The sequence below is a fragment of the Chrysochloris asiatica genome, unplaced genomic scaffold, assembly GCF_000296735.1.
Source record: "Chrysochloris asiatica unplaced genomic scaffold, ChrAsi1.0 scaffold00349, whole genome shotgun sequence".
NCBI classification, from domain to species: domain Eukaryota; kingdom Metazoa; phylum Chordata; class Mammalia; order Afrosoricida; family Chrysochloridae; genus Chrysochloris; species Chrysochloris asiatica.
Genome location: NW_006408867.1, coordinates 2,322,859 through 2,342,873, shown reverse-complemented (window position 1 = coordinate 2,342,873; position 20,015 = coordinate 2,322,859). Strand labels below are relative to the sequence as shown.

Sequence of the window (20,015 nt, the reverse complement as noted above, 5' to 3'; positions counted from 1 at the left end):
CCAATAATCAACAAAGAATCCCCCCCACCCCCCTTTAGTATGGGTTCTTTCCCTTAGTCTTTTATAGTAGTTGACCAGTGTTTTTTAATGTATGACTTCTCCAACACAGTCTATAAAACTTTGGGAGAGCAGAGATGGTATCTATCTTATTCACTACTCCATCTCCAGTGCTACATACCTGGCAAAGAATAAAAGAACTTCTATAAATACTGGCTAAATTAAGTGATTCAGAGGACCAGTCAGGTTGGTTAATGATTATTAAGTTCATACTTTTTTATGAAAACTACTACAATTCCTTGGAGGAAGACTCATCTGCGATATGCAGATGACACAACCTTGCTTGCTGAAAGTGAAGAGGACTTAAAATATTTACTGATGAAGATCAAAGAGCACAGCCCTTGGTATGGATTGTATCTCAATGTAAAGAAAATGAAAATCCTCACCACAGGACCAATAAACAACATTCTTATCAATGGAGAAAAGATTGAAATTATCAAGGACTTTATTCTTGGATCAACTATCAACACTCATGGAAGCAGCAGTCAAGAAATCAAATGACATATTGTATTAAGCAAATCTGCTGCACAAGACCTTTTTAAGGTATTGAAAAACAAAGATGTCAGCTCAAAGACTAAGGTATGCCTGACCCAAGCCATGGTATTTTTAATAACCTCATATGCATGTGAAAGCTGGACAGTGAATAAGGAAGACTTTAAAAGACTTGATGCTTTTGATTTCTGGTGTTGGAGGAAAATATGGAAAGTGCCATGGGCTGCCAAAAGAACCAACAGATCTGTGTTGAGAGAAGTGCAGCCAGAGTGCTCCTTGGAGACCAGGATGACCAAACTTCATCTCTCATACTTCGGACATATTGTAAAGAGGGACCAGTCAATGGGAGAAGGCTATCATGTTTGATAAGGTGGAGGGTCAGAGGAAGACCCCCAGCGAGAAGGACTGGCAAAGTGCCAGCATCAATGGGCTCAAGCGAGGCAACAATTGTGAGGTTGGTCCAGGATTGGACAGTGTTTTGTTCTGTTGTGCATAGGGTCGCTATGATTCGGTACTGACTCGATAGCACCTAACAACATCAACTACAATTCCTGATAAGTTTACTGCTCTTGTTTATTCAGATTCTAATAGGATACATTTCAAGTTTAAAACCTACATCTCACACCTTTCCCGACTAGTTATCTAATAGGATTTAGCTCTGTTGCTAAATAAGAGCAAACCTATCATGTTTTATATCCATAATATGCTTATTAAAATGGTAATTAAATAAGTCAAGCTGTTCAAAGCACTGTTCTGTTGACTGAACACCTACAAAAATATTTTTGTAGAATTCCACTTTTAGAAATATATATTAAATACATAATTATATGTTGTCGTTGGTAAGTGCCATCAAGTCAGTTTCAACTCCTATTGACCCTATATAGGGTTTCTGTGGAGTGGCTGGTGAGTTTGAACCACCGACCTTAAGTTCAAACCAAACTTGCAGTGAGTGCCACACTAGGACTCGTAATTTATATATAGTGAAGGTGGTGTGCCATGGAGTCGATTCTAACTCATAGCAACCCTGCATAGGGTTTCTGAGGCTGTAAATCTTTACAGGAGCAGAAAGCTCCATCTTACTCTGGTAATTTGGAACTGCTGAGCTTTAGGTTAGCACCCTGACTCGTAACCACTATGCTACCACGAGGGCTATATGCTATACACACACACACATATACACTGTAAATAAGTAAAATTAGGAGTCCTAGTGTGACACTTGTAGGATAAGCACTGAGCCACCAGATTAGTGGTTCAAACTCAGCAGCTGCTCCTCGGAAACCCTCTATTGGGTCGCTATGAGTTGGAACCGACTTGATGGCACATAGCAACAACTATATAATATATATAATTTGTTGTTGCTAAGTGCTGTTGCATCAGTTCTAACTCATAGTGATTCTGTAATAAGGTTTATGAGGCTTTAAATCTCTACAGGAGCAGAAAGCCTCATCTTTCTTCCACAGAGCAGCTGGTGGGCTCAAACCGCCAACCATGTGGTTCACAGTTCAGTGCTTATCCTAAGGAACCATGTTACATATACACACACACACAACCATCTAGTTCAATCCACTAATTTCATCACTGAGAATCCTATGTGGGTCAAGTTCAGGATCATAAAACTAGACAGTAACACCTCAACAAGAAAAACAATGTAACTTTAAAAACGGGACAAGAACACAGATAAACACGTCACCAAAAACAGGCGACCAACAAATACTGAAGCAATACTTGCGATCACTAGCCATTAAAACCCAAAACCCACTGCCACTGAGTCAACTGCAACTCAAAGCAACTCTATAAGGTATCCAAGGCTATACATCTTTTTGTTAGTGTTGTTGTTGTTAAGTGTGGTTTAGTTAGAAGTCAGAATAGTTAGAAGTCAGAATAGTTTCTGACTTCTAACAACCCTGTATAGACTTTCTGAAGAGCACATAGTGCATCTAACTGCTGACTTTATAGTTCACAGTCCAGTGTTGATCTAACAGTGCTACCAAGGCTCCTTCATTAGCCATTTTTGTTGTTAAGTGCCATCGAGTCACTTCTGACTCATAGCAACCCTTTATAGGGTTTCCGTGCTTATCCTAAAGTGCCACACCAGGACTCAGCACAATGAGACACCACCTAACCCCAACAATAATGACACTAATCGAAGAAACTTTTTTTAAAATGCTTGCAATGGTGTGGTGTGGGGAAATCAGAACCCTGACACACTGCTGGTGGGAATGTGAAATGGTACAACCACTGTGGAAAATGGTGTGGCACTTAATTAAAATGCCAGAAACAGAAATACCATATGATCCACCAATCTCTTTCCTAGGTATATATATATTAGAGAAATAAGAGCCATGACACAAATAGAAATATGTACACTCATGTTCACTACAGCATTACCATAAAAGCAAAATAATGAAACAACGTAAAGTATCCATCAATGGATGAATGGATAAGAAAACTTTACGTTCACAGAATGGAATATTAGATAATTTTAAAGAATAATGAAGAATCCCCAAAACATTCACAACATGGATGAACCTTGAGGATATAGTGCTGAGTGAAAAGTCAATCACAAAAGGACAATTATGGTATGAGACCACTATTATAAACAGTCAAGAAAGGATTTTCACATATTAAGAGACATTCTTTGATGGTTACCAGAGAAAGGAGAAGAAGTTGAGGCAAAAAAAAAAAAAAAATCACTAACTAGACAGTATACATACGTTTAATTTTGGTGATGATAAAGAGGGAAGTCAGTACAACATGACCAAAGCAAAGAAGGAAAAGTCATAAGCAAGCTTTTTACGAAGATGATGCCAAAGGCAAAGAAGGAAGCCCCTGCCCCTCTCAAAGCTAAAGTCAAAGCAAAGGCGTTGAAGGCCAAGAAGGCAGCGCTGAAAGGCGTCCACAGCCACACAACAATAGAAGATCCGCATGTCACCCACCTTCCAGAAGCCCAAGACTCTGAGGCTCCAGAGGCAGCCCAAATATCCTTGGAAGAGCGCCCCCAGGAGAAACAAGCTTGACTACTATGCCATCATCAAGTTCCCTCTGACTACTGAGTCAGCCATGAAGAAAACTGAAGATAATAACACACTTGTGTTCATTGTGGATGTCAAGGCCAACAAGCACCAGATTCAAACGGGCTATGAAGAAGCTCTATGACACTGACGTAGCCAAGGTCAATACCTTAATCAGGCCCGATAAAGAAAAGAAGGCATATATTCTACTGGCTCCTGACTATGATGCTTTGGATGTTGCCAACAAAATTGGGATCATCTAAACGGAGTCCAGCTGGCTAATTCTAAATATAAATTTTTTCAATAAAAAAAAAAAAAAGTCATAGTCAATTGTATATATAATCTTGCAACAACAGTGATAACATAACAATAATTTCAATGGATACAAAAGTAGATAATGGCAACTGAACAGATGTGAAATGGCATATGGAAGTACAACCAGTGCATAGTTTTGGCAGTGGCTCTCTCTACATACTCATATCCAGGTATATAACAGAACACAACGGGGACACAGTCAGGAAAACTTTTTAGCCATAATCAAACACTTTGTGGGACTGAGTCAGTGGGCTTGAGGGCTAGGAAACGTAATCTCCAGAGTTACCTAAATCAATTGGGATCGCAATCCGCATAGTCCAAAAGACAATGTTCTACACCCTACTTTGATGATTAGAGACTAGGATCTTAAAAGAAAAGCTTCTGAGTGGCCATCTAATATCCAACTATTGGTTTCTTTCAATCCAGAACAACGAAGAGTGAAAAACATCAAAGACTCAAAGAAACATTTATTCCAAAGAACTACTACAACACTCAAGCCATAGCCTCCACTAGCCTGGCTATCACTGACAGCTCTGACCAAGATCACAATGTTGTTGTTATTAAGTGCCTTCAAGTAAGTTCTAACTCACAACAACCCCATATAGAGTTTCTGAAGAGCGACTGGTGGGTTTGAACAGATGACCTTGTAGTTAGCTGTTGTGTGCTTATCCTAGAGCACCACACCAGGGCTCCATGATCATAATAGAAGGCCCCAGAGTGAGAAAAACAAAAGAACACGTGTACTGGTCTGACAGAGACTGATGGAAACCCTGAGACTATTAAAACAGACACCCTTCAAAATGAACCCATGCCTGGAGACCACCTTACAAACAAAAGGCAGACCTATAAAGTGAACAGTAACACCCGTGAGAAATGTGTACCTCACAACATGAAACTACACAAGACCAAAAGTACATCATTTCCAGAGTTGCTGACACACTGAGGGGATTGCAATCAATGTTATGAAATGATCTGTGCATAAATTGTTGAATGGGAAACTAATTTGCTTTGTAAATGTTTACCTAAACCACAATAAAACATCCTATCCTCCCCCCATCCAATTTTTTTTTTTTTTTTTAAGCTAGATAGTGGTAGAACCAGAATAAAAAACCAGGTCTCTTTGTTCTCTTTCCTTTATAGTCTTTCTAGTGCATTAACTGAGAAGCAGTGATCAAGGTATTCTAGACAATAAGTTAACTTTCAAAGAACAAGTAATCCTTTAATGCAACCAAATCACCTACAGAGCTTTTTAAAACTATGGCAAGCCAGACCTTTACTGTATTAGAAACTCAGGAAGTAAAGTCTGGGTCTTTGCCTGTTGATAAAGTTCCAAGGGTGATTCTTATCCCATTATTAAATCACTGATTTAATAAATCAAGCATTACTTATTAAATGTCTACTCTGCTTCTAACAGTGTGCTCCCTCCTCTTAGGAGTAGCCAAGCCTTACTTATATGAACCAATTAGAGAAGAAAATAAGATTGTATAATCAAGTGCTGAATTAACTAAATGAACTCAAACGAAGTGTTAAATTCAAAGAAAGTAGGACAGAAATTTAGGCTTGAGAGACTGATCACTTGTGAAGACAGAAGCAGATTGCCTCATCCTTCTCCCACAAAGCAGCTGGTGAATCTGAAAAGTCAATCTTTGGGTTGGCCGTCAAGCACTGTAATCACTGTGCAACCAAGACTTCTCAGGAGAGTGTCTCAAGGGAGGATGCATTCCTGCCCCTACTCTTGATTCCAATCAGAACAGCTTTCCATTTATCTTTTATACACTAAGCTTCTTCCTAAAACTCATCAAAGAAGGAACTCCAAAGACTTTAACATTTGAAAAGGCTCTTATTTTACAAATGCAAAAAATAAAATCAGTGGTAAAAAATAACTTGTCACAAAGCTAATTGTGGATATAGAAGCCAGGTTTCTCAATTCCCAGTGCCCTTTTCACTATACCACACAAGGCACACATTCCAAGACTGGGAGAGGGGACAGTATGAGTAAAGGTTTCAATGAACAGCACACATACTAGCCTGAGGAAAATAGTGGGCTTACTTTCAGGTGATGTGCCTCATACTGGGATGGGACTCTGAGATGAAGCACAGGAAAAAAGGCTTAAGCAAGTCTCTAAAGAGACATAGTCACCTTCCCAGAACAGCTCTTCAACTACTTTAAAAAACAAAGACAAACTTAGGGCTCTAATACATGGCATACATATACTATCAAACATTGCAGAAAGTAATAATACACCAGAAGACAAAAATCGATGACTGGGACATACCAAAATTTAGAAACTTATGCTCCATCAAAAGATTTCACCACAAGAGTAAAAAGGGAGCCTACAGACTAGGAAAAATTTCTTTTGCAGCAACATATCAGACAAGGGAAGTACAGAAAACTACAACTCACCAAGAAAGCCCAATTGAAAAATGGGCATGTGGACAATTCACCAAGGAAGACATTCAGGGAGCCAACAAACATAAAAAGATATGTTCAAGATTATTAGCCATTGTTGTTTTTGTTAAGTGCCATCGTCACAAACCATTGGTGGTGGTGGTGATATGCCTGGAGTCAGTTCTGACTCATAGTGACTACATAGGATTTCCAAGGCTGTGAATCTTCATGACAGTGGAATACTATGCAACCTTGAAGAATGATGAATCTGCTAAACACCTTATAACATGGATGAACCTTGAAGACATTATGCTGAGTGAAATTAGTCACAAAAGGACAAATATTGCAGGAGACCAGTATTGTAAAAGCTTAAGAAACAATTTCCATATTTAAAAAAATCAAACATTCTTTGATGGCTACTAGGCGCAGGCGCAGGAGAAGGAGCTCTGGTAGCGTAGTGGTTACGAATCGGGCTGCGAACCTTAAGGTCAGCGGTTCGAAACTACCAGCTGCTCCGCGGGAGAAAGATGAGGCTTTCTACTCCCGTAAAGATTTACACCCTCGGAAACCCTGTACAGGGTCGCTATGGGTCGGAACCGACTCGACGGCACTTAACAACAACAACAACAGGCGCAGGAGGGAAGGGAGAATAATTCTTAGGGTAGACACACGTTAGCTCCAGTTGACAGGCAGGAGAACATACAAGGAGGGGGAGGGCAATATAGAAGGAGAGAGAAGGGAATACACAAGAGGGAAAGACTTAGGGAGGGAGGTAGAGCCTAAATGGGATAGAGGTAAATAGTGATTTATATACAACCTTGGACAGGGAATGAGACATAGTCTGAATGGGTAAAGAAGGTGGGAAAAATGTTTAGGTGTTTGACTATCTTATGGATATTGGTTTCTCTTGACTACTATTGTAGGATATCATGTTTGGTAAAGTTGAAGGTCAGAGAAAAAGAGGAAGTCCCACAACTAGATGGACTGGCACAGTGGCAGCAGCAATGGGCTCAAACATAGCAATGATTGTTAGGTTTCATTCTGATGTGCACAGGATCTCTGTGAGTGGGTACCAACTCGATGGCACCTAACAATAAAAACAACACTGCTATACATTTAAGTGTGATACAAATTAACATTGGGAATTATGTTTGCAGAAAGCCTGTAGGCCTGTCTTCTGCCTATAACTGATTGGATCTGCTAAAAGGAGAATTCGAATTTGCCCAGGGAAACAGACTTCTTGTTAAGCCTTTGTAGAGTATGGGGTCTTTGGTGGTATCATGAGCCCCACCCAGAACCTTCTGAGTTGGGACATTCCCACATGAAAAGACATGCAGACCAACTCAGAACTGCTGGGAGAATAAAAGGATCTTATTGAAAGATAGTGGATTGTTTGGCTGTTAGAACATCAAGCAAGGTGTTTGCTTTGGAGGCATCAAGGCAAGAAAAGTCAGCCCATCGGGGAAATCCCCTTGTAAGACTGAAACTCAAAGGGAACCCGTGAACAATCTAGTATGCTCACTAGTGACCACTTGCGTCTACTTGTGAGTAGAAATGCAGCAATGAAGACATGGGTTAAGTTTGGCCACGTGCTACTGACACCCGGTGACCTCGAGATGAGACAGAGATGAGTAAGGCCTGGCTGGTCTGAAGTTTAGGGAGACATGTGAATTCCTGAACCTGTGGGCACTAACCTAACCACTAGGGGCTAAGGCTAAGAACAAAGCAGCTAGCTGCCCTGAAGAGCAAGGAAGCATGTGTGAACTCCCAAACTTGCAGTTAATACCTATTTGACCTGGCTTGGATGGCTAGCTGATCAGAATTCAACCAGATGAAGACAAAAATGCTTGTTACTTTGTGCAAGTGTAAATTGGTGCAATTTGATGAACTGGACCTTTGCTTATGGATGCAGTTACTCAAAATTCCAACCAGTATGGAAAAATTCTTCTTACCAAGGAAGAAGCTTGTTTCCTCAGTGTACTGGGTTGATAAGGGTGGGCAACTGGCTATCAAAAATGGGGGAGCTTTTAAGGCACAAGGGGGCTGGCTTACAAGCTTCATTGACAGTACTTAGTTTCAGAATTGGGAGGGAGGGGGGCAGTTAAAGCACAATCCCCACAGCTTTCCTCTTTCCCAGATAGGTCTGGTGAAAGGATATGAGGGACGATAGTGATAGGATTCCATGATTCAACTGTGAGTAATTATCAGCAGAATTAATTGTGACTGTCACAACTGTATTTGTAGAAGACATGTAATTAAAAGGTAGAAGAAGGAACAGAGGATCCCAGGACCATCAAGAAGAAAGAGCATGAGTGGCGCGTGAGATCCCACCTAGAAAAATGGTGATGGCAGGGGCGAAGAGAGAGAGCAGCTGCTGGCTCTAGGCCCATGGACTAAGTAAGGCTATATGCTTGAATGCTTGCAAACAGGAGGGAGGCTGGCTTGTAGAATACGCCCTTAGGACATTTAAATGAATATGTATTTTTTGTTTTGTATGTGTACATCAAATATTTTTGCTCTATTTGTGAAATGTAAGATGTAAAAAGGGAAGCTACAAGGAGGAAGTAGGGTAGTTGTTGTTGCATGGAGGAGATTGTAATCATTGAGCTGAAACGAAGTGTGTAATTTGTTGACTATAAAGCTGATGATCTTGTCTGTTAACCTTCACTCAATAAAAAGCTTTAAAAAAAATTAATTAATTAAGACCCAATAGCAGAAATGCTGTGTTTATAGTGGAGCCATAGGGAACTTCCTGAGTCAGGCTGTTGGTAGAAAGTAGTAGGAGATAAGAATGCATAGAAAAGGGGTGGGCGGCACTAGATTTGAGAATCCTTTGAAATCAAGGAAAAATTCAGATTTAATATGTAACACCAAAACCGTATAGTATTTTAGGAAGAATATTGAGGGTTTCCCTCCTCTTCCCAGTTGTCAGCTGTACATGGTACACGTACAACCTGCAATAATGTGCTCCACAGAATCAATCAGCTGCTAAAGCTTCTCTCTCTACAGCAGCACAAGTAATAAAGTCGCTGATTTTACTCTTGTGCTCATGTAAGAAAAACTATTACAGTACTCTAAAAATGCTTCTGCAATCAATTTGTTACTCCCCACAGCATCTCTCTAACGCTGGTATTATCACCATCTTATTGTTGAAGGAAACAGCCAGAGAAGGCAGTACAGTAGCCAAAACGAGATGTCTAGAATTTATAGTGTTCATACAGTGGCATGAGCATAAATCTCAATCTTATCATTTGTATGGTTATCACACATTTAATTCAGTAAAAAAATTTTAGTCTTCACGAGGAATTTATAACCTAAAATTTAAGATCCACTCAGACATGTCTAAAAGGGCATGTCTAAAACTGAACTTATTTCCTTATTCCCAAATGCTTCTCTCTTCCAATGTTCCTACTTCTGGTTCTTGGCCCTGCTCTTATCTAGAGAGCCCAAGTTCAAAATCTTGATGCCACTTTTTGACTCCAAATAGTTACTAAACACTTTAAATTTATAAGTCTGATCATGGCACTTTCTAGAACAAAAACAAAATTAAATGTGTGCAGAACAGACTTGATCCACGGGGTTTTCAAGGCTATGACCTTTCAGAAGCAGATGGTCAGGCCTGTCTTCCAAGGCTCCTCTGGATGGGTTCAAAATGCTAATCTTTCAGCTAGTAGTTGAGCACTTAACCATTTGTGCCACCCAAGGGCAATGACATTCTAAACCCAGTGTCTATTAAGCGGACTGTGACCCTACAGGGCAGAGTAGAACTGCCCCCACAGGATCTGTCAGGTTGTAATGCAAAAGCTGGACAGTGAATAAGGAGTTACAGTGTTGGAGAAGAATACTGAAAGTGCCATGGGCTGCCAGAAGAACCAACAGATCTGTTTTGGAAGAAATGCAGCCAGAGTGCTCCTTGGAGGCCAAGATGGCCAAACTTCGTCTCTCATACTTCAGACATATTGTCAGGAGGGACCAGTCACTGTAGAAGGATATCATGTTTGGTAAGGTGGAGGGTCAGAAAAAAAGAGGAAGACCACCAGCAAGATGGATTTGCCAATTGGCAGCATCGATGGACTCAAGCATGGCAACAGTAGTGAAGTTGGCCCAGGATTGGGCAGTGTGTTTTGTTCTGCAGTGCGTAAGGTCGCTATGAGTCGGTACTGACTCGATGGCACCACCAAGAACAATAACAACAACAATCTTTACACACTGCCACATCTTTTTTCCCACAGAGCAGCTGGTGGGTTGACAACCCTAACCTTTGAGCTGATAACCGAGTGCTTAGCTATGGCACCACCATGACTCCTTCAACAACTACCTAAAGAAATCACTGCCGTTGAGTCAAGTCCAACTCACAGCCATCCTGAAGGGTTTCCGAGGCTATAAATGCCTCATCTTACTCTGAAGGAATGGTTGGTGGATCTGAACTGTTGACCTTGTAGTTAGCAGTCCATTGCTGATCTTACAAAGCAATGAAATCCACACTGAAGGCACTCAGAGCTCATCACAATAGATCCCCAACTGACTTTCCAACACTGCCTATGACACAGACTAAGAAACAACTAACCTAGCAGTCATGCTATTACTTCCCAAACACACTTAGTGCTTATTAATAAGCACATAAACTTGGGGAAATCACTTAACCTGAATTTTAGTTTACTTAACTATAAAATGGGTATAATAATACTTGACTGAAAGGACAAACTGAGGTAATAAAAATGAGAGTGCTGTTATAAATTAAAAAGTACTATATAAAAACACAGACATGATCATTATGCCATGGTTATAATAATTTTATTTATATCTGCCTAGCGCCAGAAAGGATAATGAGGCAGCCCACATAAAATACAAGACTTAAGATGGAAGCAATTAAAAAAAACCCTTTAAGAACATATAATAGAAATGGGAATGAGGCTAAAAAGGCACACCATAATCACTTTATCTCCCTTAGAACAATGATTCAATAACCCAATTTCTGTGAACTGATTTCCATGGATCCAATCTCTCATTTGCAGCTATTTTGCACACTTCCATGTTACTTGTAAACATCACCTTTATCACATCATCATTTAGTTCAAAAACCTCACACAGCTTCCCTGCCATAGTATCAATGCCTTACTCTTTACCTACATAACACAACCGTGAACAGAACCTCTCATACAATGCCCTTCCCTTGCCTTCCCATTCTTCTGAATTCTTTTAGCCCTGTAGTATCCACTTTATAAGTCTCACGTCTATTGAAAACCTCTCTGACTAGCAGCAATACATAGACTAGGAAGTCAGTGTCCTGTGTTCTCATCAGCATTCAATTACTTTTGGAAAAGTTACAAAACCACTGATACTTTCCTCATCACTATGGTGGAGTCTTGGTGTGGGGCTGTAGGATAAGCACTGGACTGCTAACTGCAAGGTCAGCAGTTCAAACCCACCAGCATCTCCTCGGAATCCCTATACAGGGTCATACTAAGTCTGAACTGACTCAATGGCAGTGGGGCCTTAGAAAAGGCTTTAGAGTAAAGACTGTATCCAGGGCTTTGAAGTGATTCAGTCTGAGTTCGACTCCCTGCTGAGAATTTGCATTTCCACACAAGTATCACCTGGGGATCCTATTAAAATGTAGGTTCTGATTCACTATACAGAGGGTGGAAAGGCAAATTCTCAGCAGGGAGTTTGAACTGGAATGAAATGGTTTAATGCCCTGATTGTATCTTACTTACTTTCCAGTTATAGCATTCTAGTATGCTTTCCTTCTTTCAAACTGTTATCTGTACTCTGATCTTCATTACCTGTTATATATTTTAATATGTAATTATATGCATTTTTTAAATTATCATCTTCTTAAATAAACATGCCAATTCCTCCACAGTACAGGACCAATCTTATCCCCAAAGACCACTTTTAAAAACTAAGCAATTTTTAAGATAAATGTTTTTTAACATTTGATAATAAATTTGCTGCAGTATAAATCAGCACCCAAAAAAGCTATTTTTGTCCCTCCCGTTAAATACATGTACTAAAACAAGAAAATACCTCAGTCTCCTTTCTCACTTCAGGTGATAAAACCCAAGTCTCTTAACACACATGCAAGTACAACATAATGCTCATTCCTTAGTCATTCTAGAAATCTTCTAGCATAGCATCTACTTGGAAAAAAAAAAAAAAATTAAGGCTCACTAGTTAAAATCAAAGTAAAACCTACCATAATTTTTATTATTTTACTAATTTAATTTTATACATTATTGCTGATTTTTATGATTCCAACATAAGAATCAATAAAGTTACAGATATTATTGATAATCCTGTGACAAAGTAAACTGTACTTGCTATGATTTTCAGGATTGCAAGTGACATTATTACCAATATTCATATTGAGCTTTTTGTTGTGTGCTTTTCATAATCTTTCTATTTTTGTAATGTATCCTTTTCTGGATGAATATAACATTTCTTGGACAAAACTTTAAAAGATTATCTGATTAATGTTGACTTACTGATTCTTTTGATTATTATCTAGCCCTACCCGAAAAACTTAGGCTACACTAAAACTAAACTGCTTAACTGGAAAAGAAAAATTTTTTAAATAAATAAATAAAGGAGATTATATCCACCATTTACAAACAAGATAGTCTGTCAATGTTCAATAAATTAACATCATGTAGTAAAAACACAAAACCCTATAAACTACATACACAAATTATTACATATGTTGTTAAATGCTATCAAGTCAATTCTGACTCATAATGACACTGTACAGAGTTTCCAACAAGTAGCTGTTGAGTTGAGCCACCACACTTGTAGTAGTTCAAACAGACCATGAGGGCCAGTGCTTTATCCCACAGCACCACAGCAGGACATGAAATGTTGTTGTTATGTGCTGTGGAGTCAGTTCCGATTCATAGCGACCTGTACAGGGTTTCTGAGGCTGTAAATCTTTACGGGAGCAGAACGTCTCATCTTTCTCCCACAGAACAGCTGGTAGTTTCGAACTGCTGACCTTGCAGGTCGCAGCCCGATTCGCAACCACTATGCTATCAGAGCATAAAATAAGACCTTCTAAATCAAACCAAACCCACTGCTGTAGAGTCTATTCTGACTTAGAACAAACCTATGTAGTTGTCAAAACGGTAAATCTTTTAGGAGCAGCCACATCAGTCTCTTACAGAGCTGCCAGTGGGTTTGAACTTTCAACCTTGCAGTTAGTAAGCCAGTGCTTATCCTACAGTGCCATAAGGGCTCTTTTTCTTCAAATCAGAGGTTGTGAAACTCAAGACAATGTACAGATTCCAAATTGTAAATACCCTGTAAACCCATAGGTAAGTCAAGCAGAGATTCCACTCCTATTTTTTATTCCATTGGTATTACTCGTGAGTTTATGAGTTCACTGACAATTTAGAATACAGAAATAGTTCAGTACAAAATATAACAAATGTATTCCTAAGAAAAAATATAAACCTCTCTAAAGGTGTTATTCAATTACATTTATTTACAAAATTCCAATAATGTACGAAAACACTGATCAAAAGAAAAAGCTAAGGAAACTGCTAATCTATGTGAACCCTAATTATTACATCTTTAAACCTTGATTTTACTTGAAAAGACATTTATCTTATTTAAGCAACATTATAAAGATAAGAATTAAACATAACCAGAGCCCAAAGAGTTTCCTAAGAAAGATAAGAAAATCATTTATTCAGGATGGATAATGAATTCAATCCATAACTATTAACTCAAATGCCTAATATTAGATTTCCTGGAGAAATAAGTATGTTTGCTCAAGCATTTAGCATTAAAGGAGGCATCAGAAACAAAAACACAGATTACCAAAGAGGAGTATGTTTTTCTTGTGACTTATCATGCCCTCTAAATAATTATTTGAATTGTTTTAAATGCAATCACTTCCATTAAGAAAAATACATCCCTGCTTAAAATTAGGTTTTACAGTAAGTCTATTACTCTTTACTAATCACAGTATCAGTACAGTAGAACCAATACTGTTATATAAAAGGAAATAACGACAATCACACACCAGTGTCTTAAAATAAAAATTTAATAGTACTTGAAAGACTAATATGCAAAGATTAGGGCTGTGAACTTTCAACCAAAATAAATAAATAAACTAAACATATGGCAGTCACCAACTACAGTCTTCCAAGTCCAAAGGAAACGTAGTAAAAAAAAGTGAGTGCCCAATTCAAAACAACAACTAAATTCACGATCAAACAATATAGATTCAAGAAACACTCCAAATGTGTCATTTCTTAATGGAAAATATTCATGACAGGTAATATTCAAATGTCCAGTTCTGTCATTTGAGAACCTTTGTATTAAGGCGCCTAAGACACTCCAAAGAATCCCTGGTGGTGCAGTGGTTAAGAATTAGGCAAAGGAGGCTGCTTCCCTAAAGATTTACAGCCTCAGTGTCTACCGTGTCCTAGAGGGTAGCTAAGAATTGGAATAGGAGTACGGTGGCCCCATACAATAAGCACTGGGCTGCAAAGATCAGCAGTTTGAGCCCACCAGCTGCTCTGCAGGAAAAAGATGAGGCTTTCTGCTTCTGCAAAATCTTAAAACCTCCCAAACCCTACACAGGGTAGCCAAGAGTCAGAACAGACTCAAAGACAATTAACAACAATAACTACAAAGAGGACTATAAGGACAGTGAGTTAATGTCAAATAGTTAAGATACTAAAGGTTCTACTAAACATAAAAATGTTAATATGGACAATTTAACATCCTGAACCCTAAATTCACTTCAAAACCCACTGGCTAGATGAATAACAAAGATAACAATTATCTCAAATTAGGCAGCAATGAAACACATTGTGTTTCTTTGTGCCTTACACTACTTATCGATATAAATAGTAAATTAAAAACTGACAGAATACTACCCATTTAAAGTGCCCCCTCCCCCGCCCCCTTTGACTACTAGGATCTTTGACAACGACAAAATGACAGGAATCAGAAATTACTATGGGGGAAGAGGTTAAAAATTATTTTACAGTAATGACTTGGAAGCAGTATGGGCCTTTAGAAATTAAAAACATTTGGTCAGCTGTCACATAAATTTTTAAGACCTTAAATTCAAAAGTACTATATAATTAATAGGTGGGGCAAGTTCTGAAGGAAGTGACAATAGAATCTTGTGGAAAGCTGATAGATGCAGAAGGAGAAAGGCCATAGAAAGCTCAAAAGCAGCTGAAAACACTCTAGCAAGCTTGGCTCATCAGTTAGTTAGGGAGAAAAGCAATTCTATCCTATTCCTAAGACATTTTAAGATAAACTAGTTAAAAATATGATGGAAAAAATTCACTATAAGGAAGTACTAATATGCCAAAAATCCTAAGTGGAATCGCTTATCTGGCAATACAAAAATTCTGAAATTATTAATCAAAATAAGAGACACAAATTTGTTCAGACTGATTTAAGACAAATCCAAGAATTTGAACTTCTTTTTTAAAAGCCTGCTTTCATTGAACATGCTTCCTTATAAGTATTTTTTTTATTTAAATTATAAAAAATTTAACTCTGTGATTGCAGCCTTCTTCTCTTCAGCTCTACTTCATTCATTAAAATAGGTTCTAAAGCAAATGGTCTCTCCTGCAGTACAGGTCATGCTCAAATCAAGTCAAGTAACATGCTTCCTACTGGAGCGTGGGGGATCACAAAGAACCTACCTAAAACAAGCACAAATAAGGATCATTTCTATGATTATATTTATTTCAAATCCAAATTTGAGAATTTGAAGCAATGAATTTGTACAGTAGCACAAAAAGCCAATCAAAATGCCAGTTAGCAATACCCATCCTTACTGTATTAAAAAAGTAAGATTGAAATTCTGTTTATAAAACACAATGTATATTTTATCATCTTGGATAAAAAACCTACGGCCTCCATAGTGGTTAAATTGCAGCTATAAAGGAAATTGTCCTCAGATAAATGGTTTCCCTATGAGAAGGTTTCACTGCTACACTTCACCTCAAGACAATAAATCAAATTAACTGCACCTTGTCCTCTGTCCAATGACATCATCAGCTTGACCACAACTTGGGAATCGGGTGTAAAAACATATGCTATTTAAGGCATGAAATCATATTACTGCTTTTTGTCCATCTCTGAAGCAGTCATTCACCTGAACGGTTTCATGAAAGCTACAGCCTTTTTTCCCCTACTGTACTGAAGACCTGCCTGTTGGGGATGAAAAAAGAAAATATGTTGAGCACTTGGTTGTTTGAAATTGGCTTGCTTTTAGTCAATCAAATCTAGAATTCCGTAAAATGTAACAAGCTGAAAACTGATTTCCCACAAAATATGTAGCTAGCACTGATCATAAAGTGCCTTAATATAATTTCAGAGGTTTAACACACTAGCAGAGGTACACAATCACCAATGAGAAGAAACACCAGTTTTTAAAATACACTGTACAACTATACTAAATAAACATACAAATTAAAATCTACTCAGGAAAGGCCAAAAATCAAAATCACTCTTCCCTTTAAACAGCAAAAAGTTAATCTGCCTTTCACAGACCAACTGTCCTAACTCTAGATAAAATATAAAATCAATTCTGACAGCTTAAAGAGGGGCGGGCGTGCTGGGAGGGGATAAGTTCCAAGATCAGGGGAGACACAATGCCTGTGTTTATTCTTCTATTTTCACTCATTTAACCATGACACAAACACTCAAAGAAAACATAATCCATTTCTGTGTCAGAAGCGCTACAATTACAATAAGCAAGTCTATGACAGTGATGATACAAAACTAATGTAAGCCTCATTTTCAAATGAAACTAAAAAGGTTGGAAAGGGAACACAGCACTGAAAAATTATGAAAGTACTGTTAATTGGAATCTCTAAAACACTTAGCTGTTCCACAACTTTAAGGAAAAAAAAAAAACTGTATTAGTTTCATAAATACTGCAGATCTTTATTTACAAAGCCTGAAAGTGTTTAACTTGAGGCGTGGGGAACTAGAGGGAAATTATCCCCCCCAAGTGATTTATTTTATTAAACAAAATTACATTTCATAAGCCTCCGAAAATGAGAAGACAGATTTTTTTTTTTTGGCTCAATATTACTGCAAACTATAAAAAAAAATAAAAAGTCTTTAAAAAAGAGAACAAAACACCAGAGTTGATGCTTAGCTACGAGTTGTTTGAATGTTGGTAAGGTCCCAGAAGGGCTTGTTTTGCCCGCGGAGGTGGGTATGTGTGTGGTAGTTTGTGAGGGGAGTGATTTTGATTATTAGTAAATAAATCAAGCGGCAGAGAACATGAGGCCTAGGCGACTACTAGAAAAGCCAAGGCCTAGCTCTCCCCCTTCCCTTCCCAACACAGACTGGGTTTGATCTTAGAGCCCTGTGGATTGCCAAGGAAAAAAAAAAAAAGAATCATATCGAACCACAAAAGCACATGGGGCGAATGTAAAATATAAACACGGCGTTGGGCTGTGAGTGGCTGTTATTAAAGGTCTGAATTACTAAACATGAGAGGCGGGGAAAGCCAGGCGGCCATTTCAATAATATAAACCTCCCAGAATTAGACATTATTCAAATGAGAAAGGTTAGGCTAAGCAGAGTAGAGCGGACACAGCACCTAAACAGAAAACACAACCAAAAACTCAAGGAGGGGGATCCTTGATCCCACCCACCAATTGCAACAGGAGAGTGGAAATCAAGAATATTATCAACTTGTCAGGCCAGCCCGTTCGGGGGCAGTGGCAAGAGGACAGTCCTTTACACCCGAGTTCTCAGGAGGCCTGTGACCGCTTCTGGGGCCTCAAAGTGGAGGCTCCCACGGGCACCTAGCCCCTTCCCTCCCGGCCAGGCGTGGGGGTTCGAGGTCCGGGTGAATTACATCGGGAACTTCCAATCCAACTACCAGCGAAACCACGCCAACTGGGAGTAGGGGACTTTTCCGGGACCCACGGGGACTGTTGACCGATGGCCCGGGGCACATGGGGCGGCCTCGGAGAGCAAGCTATTCTGCTGGGAACTTTCCCCCAGAGCACTCTTCCTGCCCAGTCCGCACCCCAGGGGCGAATCTCTGCACTAGCAGACTCTCAGGGTGCACCTCTTAGTGTCCACGACCCTTCACCCCTACCCACCTAGAGCGCAGGCCTGGTTCAGGTCAGGCCGCCACATGGGGGAGGAATGGGGCGCGGCCGAGGTGTCCGGAGCCGTGACCCCCAGGCTCAGCCGCGCTGGGACCTCGGTGCAGCGGCAGGGCGCGGGTACCCGCAGAACGCTCTCCCTCGGCCGCCCCTCACGGTGGGCGGCCGCCCCCCCCGCCCCGCCCCCGTGGGGGGACGCGTGCGACTGTCCGGTCGCCGGGGTCCGCTCCGGCCCCGTCGCCTCCCAGGCATTGTGCTCTCCGCCACCTCCATCCCCCTCTACGCCCCCCGGGCTAGCCCGATCGGCAGCCCGCGCCCCGCCGGCCCAGCAGCTATGAATATGTAAAATGTCTTTATTGTCCTCTCCCTCTGCCCCGGCCCCGCGGACCCGCCGCGGACCCGCTCGGGTACCGGGACCGCGGAGAGGAGGCGGCTGCAGCGGCGGCCGGGGTAGGAGGGCCAGTGCCGGCGGGCGGGCCGGCGAAAGAACGGCAGGGTGGGTCGGGGGCAGGAGGAGGTCGGTGGATCGCAGCCCCCTTTGCCCCTTGTCTTCCCCCTCTGCCTGGCCGCTCCGACCCTCTTTCCCCCTCCGCTCGGCGCCCGGCGGGGGCTCCGTGCTCCCCGGCCCCCCATCTCCCCGCCGTTAATTATAATAATCCTGAGTACTAATAAATTATGCTAAGTCGAGGGGGGGGCAGCGGGAGCCGGGGTTGAGTATGAATATGAATATGTAAAATGCTGTAATGATTACCTGCTGCTGCTGCCGCCGCGGCTGAACTCTCATCTTGACTCGCTGCTCCTCCGTCCGCCATTTTGAATATTTTAACCAAAATCGCCCGGTCGATAAACCCTCCCTCGCTCCCGCTCCCCTCCCCCTCCCGCCCTCTTGCCTCCTCCCTTTTCTCCGCTCCCTCCCGCGCCTTCCTCTCCCCTGGCGCGCGCCAGGGGGCGCGAGAGGCCGGCGCTGTTGACCGCCCGCCCCCTTGGACTAGCCCCACCTTCCTAGTGTACTCTGCGCACGCGCCTCCAGCCCACTGTGGCTCTCTGGTAGCCAGAGCGCCCTCAAGCTGCGGGTCGCTCCTTTGCTTCATTTTTCCGTCTTGGTTTTTGCACATGCGCGACTGTTTCTACGCGCCCGAAATGCAATCGGCGCATGCGCTGCTCGACTTAGCTCGCTCAAGTTTAACCTGACTGTAAAGTGCAGTATGTTGAGCGTTTACATATTTTCAGTCCTCCATTCTCCCGCATTCGCTCCCCTCCCGGGTTTGCACTGGCGTTCCATAGTTGCTAATAGTTTGCCAAAAGAAGGGAAGGGGACACAGTGGCCGAGAACCTGGACATGCAGCGGGTCCGAGGGCTGGTGATTTCGCACCCCGCACTTTAAAGATTTTTTGCGCAGTTGCAAAACCAACTACAAAGGAGGGGCTGGCCCCCCGCGAGGTAATTTCCGGCCCAATGGGCAGGTAGAGACGGAAACGCCCTCCGGGGAAGCCGCTCCAGAGGCACCTGCTGAGCCTCGTGCTGGCGTCCCGCTTTAATTTTGAATCCAAATTAATCCCCGCCCCTTAACTCCGCAAACCTCCAGACCCCGTCCGGGATAATACGAGGGGGAGTGCGCGGTGATTGTTTTTAATTAGCCATGAATCA

The 20,015-nt window shown here is 41.1% G+C and overlaps 1 protein-coding gene across 3 annotated transcripts in view; it reads right to left on the bottom strand.

Annotated features, from left to right (window-relative positions):
* POU2F1 (POU class 2 homeobox 1) overlaps positions 1-19,181 on the bottom strand; it is a 284,637-nt gene extending 265,456 nt beyond the window's left edge. The window contains exon 1 of one of the 3 annotated variants that reach the window (XM_006875998.1): positions 19,120-19,181. In XM_006875998.1, coding sequence (XP_006876060.1) covers positions 19,120-19,180 — 61 coding nt within the window. In that variant the 5' untranslated portion in view covers position 19,181. The remainder of the gene's footprint in view (positions 1-19,119) is intronic. The other 2 variants (XM_006875996.1, XM_006875997.1) reach the window with 2 other exon arrangements.
* Positions 19,182-20,015: the final 834 nt, after the last annotated feature.